Source organism: Xyrauchen texanus, chromosome 3 (assembly GCF_025860055.1).
Source record: "Xyrauchen texanus isolate HMW12.3.18 chromosome 3, RBS_HiC_50CHRs, whole genome shotgun sequence".
Classification (NCBI taxonomy): Eukaryota; Metazoa; Chordata; class Actinopteri; order Cypriniformes; family Catostomidae; genus Xyrauchen; species Xyrauchen texanus.
The window spans coordinates 24,165,787-24,171,277 of NC_068278.1; the positions used below are offsets into that span (position 1 = coordinate 24,165,787).

The 5,491-nt window shown below is 35.8% G+C and overlaps 1 protein-coding gene across 1 annotated transcript; it reads right to left on the bottom strand.

Moving 5' to 3' along the window:
- Positions 1 to 412: 412 nt before the first annotated feature.
- On the bottom strand, positions 413 to 5,025 carry zgc:110626 (uncharacterized protein LOC550588 homolog). Its single transcript, XM_052106042.1, has 7 exons — positions 4,368 to 5,025; positions 3,727 to 3,768; positions 3,572 to 3,632; positions 3,305 to 3,452; positions 3,095 to 3,191; positions 2,214 to 2,470; positions 413 to 1,708 (listed from the first exon to the last, which is right to left on the bottom strand). Exons 1-7 carry the CDS (start codon positions 4,627 to 4,629, stop codon positions 962 to 964), a joined length of 1,614 nt encoding a protein of 537 aa, XP_051962002.1. The 5' UTR covers positions 4,630 to 5,025; the 3' UTR covers positions 413 to 961.
- Between the last annotated feature and the right edge of the window lie 466 nt (positions 5,026 to 5,491).

Here is a 5,491-nt window from a genome sequence, read left to right on the forward strand (position 1 = left end):
ATCATGATGGTTATTATCTGTAAGCTGCCCAGAGACAAAATGATTGCATTTAGCAAATCATGTCTCAAATGTCAAATATTGCGTGACTTGTACGTCATGGCATAGTAATCTCTTAAAATGTGGGTTGGGGTGTGTCAACTTGACAGTCGATACTTGAGAAAACATTACACACAAGGATTTGCCTTTTCTAAACTCCATTCACACTGCATTTTAAAATTATATTAAATTAATTAAATTGAATAATTTGAGCTAATCTTACTCTTAAGCATTTAAGAAAGAAGTGGTAAATTTGTAATATTACAGTAATGTGTATTTGAATGTATTCATTTAACACTGTCCTCAACTGATCTGTTTGTGTCATGCCACAAAGGAACCTTGCTGTATAGTTTAGTAGATGATAGGGTCAGTATTAAGGAGTATCTTAAGCAGATCCATTATTTTTTTAATCATCAATAAACAACAGAATGTCCACTATTACAAAGTAATATATTGAAGTAAAAACAGTTTTACTTATCATCACCTTCCTAAAATAATGTCTAAGTAATTTTTTCAGAAATTTTATCAGAGGTGGCCAACATCATGAGGAGATGATTCAGGCAAAAAAAAAAAAAAAAAAACATTTTTGTCAAAAAATGACTTAGGACATTACTTTAGGAAGGTGACGTTTATTCAAGAAAAAATTACTATATATAGATTTAAGTCTCGAGTCATTGTATAGAAGAATACTCTACTGGAAGATGGTACTCAACTTTGTTGATACATAATACAAGATTTCTTGGGCTTTAAATGAAAGTATGCAGGAGGTATCAAAACACTACACAGAAAAATTATAGAATCATATGTTTTGGCTTATTAAAATATAACATCACTTTAAAAAATAATAATATGAACTGTTCTAATCTTTACACAAAACAAAGAGCTCTAACTGGTATAATAATAATAAATGACAAAACTAATTTTGTCAAGATTTTGGGGGCAGTCCAGAATTTTCAGGGCCGTCCGGCATCTGTGGATATAACCGATATTCCTGGTAAGGAGGTGGAGCTGATGAGTCAGACTTTGAATTTGAAACTGAAGGACCAAGTTTACCTGGTACCCCAAAATAACCTGGAGGTCCAGGGTAAGCAGTTGCAGCAATTGGACCGGGAGGTCCAGAGTAAGCTGGGGCAGCATTTTGACCAGGAGGTCCAGAGTAAGCAGGGGCAGCAATTTGACCAGGAGGTCCACAGTAAGCAGGGGCAGAACATTGACCAGGAGGTCCAGAGTAAGCAGGAAAAGTAATTTGACCGGGAGGTCCAGAGTAAGCAGGGGCAGCAATTTGTCCAGGAGGTCCAGAGTAAGCAGGGGCAGCAATTTGACCAGGAGCTCCAGAGTAAGCAGGGGCAGCAATTTGACCAGGAGGTCCAGAGTAAGCAGGGGCAGAAAATTGACCAGGAGGTCCAGAATAAGCAAGGGCTGCAAATTGACCAGGAGGAGGCCCACAGCAGCCAAGGCCCCCAAACTGACTAGGAGGTCCAGCCACATTAGGTGGTGGGCCTGATGAAGCCAATGGAGGTGGATTGGGGTATGTATTGCCTCCTGCTTGTTGGTTCCAAATTCCAAAGTCATTGCTTGGGGGACCCTTTGAATCTGAGGCAGACTGAAGAGGAAGAATCACTATTGGCAATTTGATCTCTGGATCTGAGGCATACGGCACATCCAGGTACACCTAAACACAAAGTACACATATTAAACAACAGATGGCTCAGTTAGAAATGTGTAATGGCAAATATCATACAAAATGATATAAATCCTAATGTACATTACAACAGAACAGTAATATCTGCAAGGGCAACAAAACTTATGAAATAAACTAAGCCAGTTCAAATTAAGAAAAGCACCAAAAAGTTATTTTATTTATATATATATATATATATATATTAAATGTGATAGTTCAACATTGGCCATTTTATGTATTAAAGGCAAACAAAACATTATATCAATCATGGCAGTGGTCATTGTATTTATATACCCAGCAACAGAATCAAAAGAAAAGAAAAGTCCTTTTGAGAGTATTAAATCAGCATAGCCACTGATTTACGTATACTAATTTAAATGTGACAAGGTTAATTTAAAATACATACATATACTGTATATGGCATTTATTTCGTCACTGTTGCAATGAAAGACATCAAAATGTGTGTGTTTTGTTTGCTTTTGATGTGGAAACTTACTCGGAGTCTGTACTCAATCATAAGGATTCTACAGTTCAGGGTAGAGGCAGTAAGGCTTGGTGGAATGGTCAGCACTTTGGTGATATTTTTCTTTGTGTTTGGCTCGATGACTTCCCCCTCCTCTTTAAAAAGTTCCTTTGTGTGAACTCTTCTCTTGCCTCTTGCAAAAAAACTGTGTTTTTGATACATACAGTATTTTGGCTTGATTGCCCGGGATGAATTGTTCTGAACTTCAGCCAAAACTTTCAACCCCTCTCCTGTAGAGAGACATGGTAAAACACAAGAAGGTGAATTACTTAATAATAATTTTAAAAAAAAATCACTAGAAACTATAACTCTGTTTGTCATAATGACAAGCTAATTCAATTGATTGCACAAAATGTGATGTAACAATTGAATTTTCATAATGAAAACTTTTGAAAGAATAGACTGTAACAGTCTTAACTGTCTGTAGAAAAAGCTCTGTGAATATGCCAATGAAAAAAAAGAAAGAAAGAAGAAGAAGAAAAAAAAAGTAGAACCAGATCTACAAGTGGTGTGTGGGTTGTTATGGTTGATGTCAATCCTGAAATGTATCTCCAATGTCAAATGTTATCAGCTGAATGACATTTTCTGAAAAGACTTCCTTCATCGCAATCAACTTTGCTTACACAATAATGTTTACAGAGAGAGAGCACATCATTACCAAACCCATACAAAAGCCCACTGCATACATGTATTCCATAAAGATGCATGTTACAAAGATATAGGTATTATCATTAAAGCCTTTAACATAAATATATATATATATATATATATATATATATATATATATATATTTGGCACAAATAACCAAAAACAGATGAGGGAAAAGCAGTACTGCCGAGGTGGTCCATTCTTACCTAGGTAATATCCCATTTTCTCAGTGTTTATGTTCATAGAGACACTCCCAGAGGTAAAGAGTTTCATTTGCTTATCTTTGGTTCCATTCTGAGGTGCCTAACAAGAGAGATCATATAACAAATAGCTAGCTGAGACTCAAAGCATTAAAAGATAATTTATGGTAAAGAGAGGACCGCAAGTATGTAAACATAATATAGTAGAAATATCACCATTAGTTCAGGATTAGAGAGATCGGGTCTGGGTACGTAGTGGAACTCAGTTTTAGCTTTGCTAGAAACACGCATTGATCTGGCCAGTTTTGTCTTCAAAGTGTAGAGAACTTTTCCATCTCTACCTTGGAAAGTTTGTGGGAAGTTCCTATTTAGGAGAGAATGTGCCCTTTTTATGTAAAGTAATTTGTATTTAGATGTTTTACAAATCCCACATTATACTTTATGTGAAGAAAAGTCATTCAAGAACTTCTTTATGTAACTTACTGCTGAGGCAACTGGAAGATGAATGGATAAACATGATGTCCTGGTGCCACAACTGAGCTATCTATGAAGGCAAAAATCAAAGGCAAGTTCAGTTTAATTTTCAAGGTACTGAAACTGTTTTGCAATGTTCATATAATATTCACAAATAAACTTACAAGGCTGTCCTGAAGGATCTTTCAGCATTTCACAGTCTTTACCTAAAAAAGATCAAGTTGTAAAACTGTACAATAAGATTGAATTCGATAACATTAGTTAACCACATTACTTGACATTAACTAACAATGAATTAATGTATTCATTAATCTTGGTTAGCATTTCCTCCACATGCAGTGTAGGCAGCAACTAACACATTTTTATCATTAACATATGTTAACATTAATATTATTAATACCTTATGAACATGAACTGCCAATAATTTTGTAATGTTTTTAATTATTTTATTGTTATTATTATTTTGTCTTTTTTATTTGTTATTCTTATTGTGAGCCAGAGGTGTTCGTTGGGGGTCAGGTGGGGTAATAGTGGGGGTTAATTGTTATATGTTGATTTAACGTATATATGTTGTGTCTTTTGTCTATGAATCAATACAAAATTTAAATTCACATGAACCAAGGTTAATAAATATTGTTACAATAGGGTTAGAGTTAGGGTACCGAAAGTTTTTACTAACGTTGACAAATATAATCTTATATTAAAGTGTTACTGATCAGGTTAGCACATACAGATAAACTAAGTTCATATGTTTATGCAATGTTAACGTATACGCAAAAAAGCCAAATGCTTCACCTCGTCCTACCATGTGTGTTGTCGTCCTGAACGAAGAACCGCTCCACTGAATAATATTTTTCCTTGTCAGAGTAAACAACCGTGTTGTTACCATGTCGCTCCCACCAGAGGACTTCTGCCTTCCCTTTAATTTTGATACTTAAAGACTGCATTTGCGTGTCCTTGACAACATCTAGAATAACTTGTCCCGATATAAAATCTCCATTGGTGAAGGTATTGTTTTGATTAATAGGATTGTAAACTACAGAAATGTTCTTGACGGTGTGGAACATCTTGTCTCCCGTTGTTAGCTGCGTTTTCTCAATGAAATATGAAACAATCCGTCACCGTGTCGCCAGAATTTTACTCTGTGGGTGGCGCATACTGAAGAGTTTGAAGCCTTTTTCCAATGTGTGGGATGTTCCAGTGCAAAAACAAAACCTAAGACCGGTTTCACATATCCGGGGTTGGAATGCGGAACTACAGCAGGGGGAACTTGAATGGGAGTCCACAGCAAATACAGTTTGTGCTTGCCCGTTTACTTCAACAGCAAAAGAAAAAAAAATCAACGATTACGCTTTTGCTGCTTTCCAAAATAAGGAAAAAATTTTTAGAGAGCGGTGGATTACAGCAGTCAGAAGAAAGACTGCCGCAATCACTCCATCAGCAGCTTATAGGCCTAAACCTCATATGTTTTTTTTTTTTAATCCTTTCTTTTTTTAATGCCTTTATTATTTCCCTTAATGTTAGAGGACTAAACCAGCGAGGTAAAGTTGGTTGCAAGTATGGTGTTTAGGGAAAAATCCAAAAACTGATCTAAAACGTCACGGGCGTCTGAGCATTCATTCGACTGATGTTCTATCGTGAAAAACACTGCTGTTGGACAGACTGACTTTAATACAGGTGAAATCATTACAGTATGCCTTATCATTTGAGTACAATATTTAATTATTTTAGGAAAAAAAAATCACAAAAACTCAACACGTTATTTTCACATTATAAAGGTTGTAGTAAGCCGCTTTTGGACAGACTACCTCACTACAGATTAAATTATTGCAGAATTTCCTCTCACATTGGCAGGGAAAAAATGCGAAACAGTTATAACAACTCGTGCGTGTAGCCTACAGGCTCAACGAGAGGAGGTATAAAAAATGT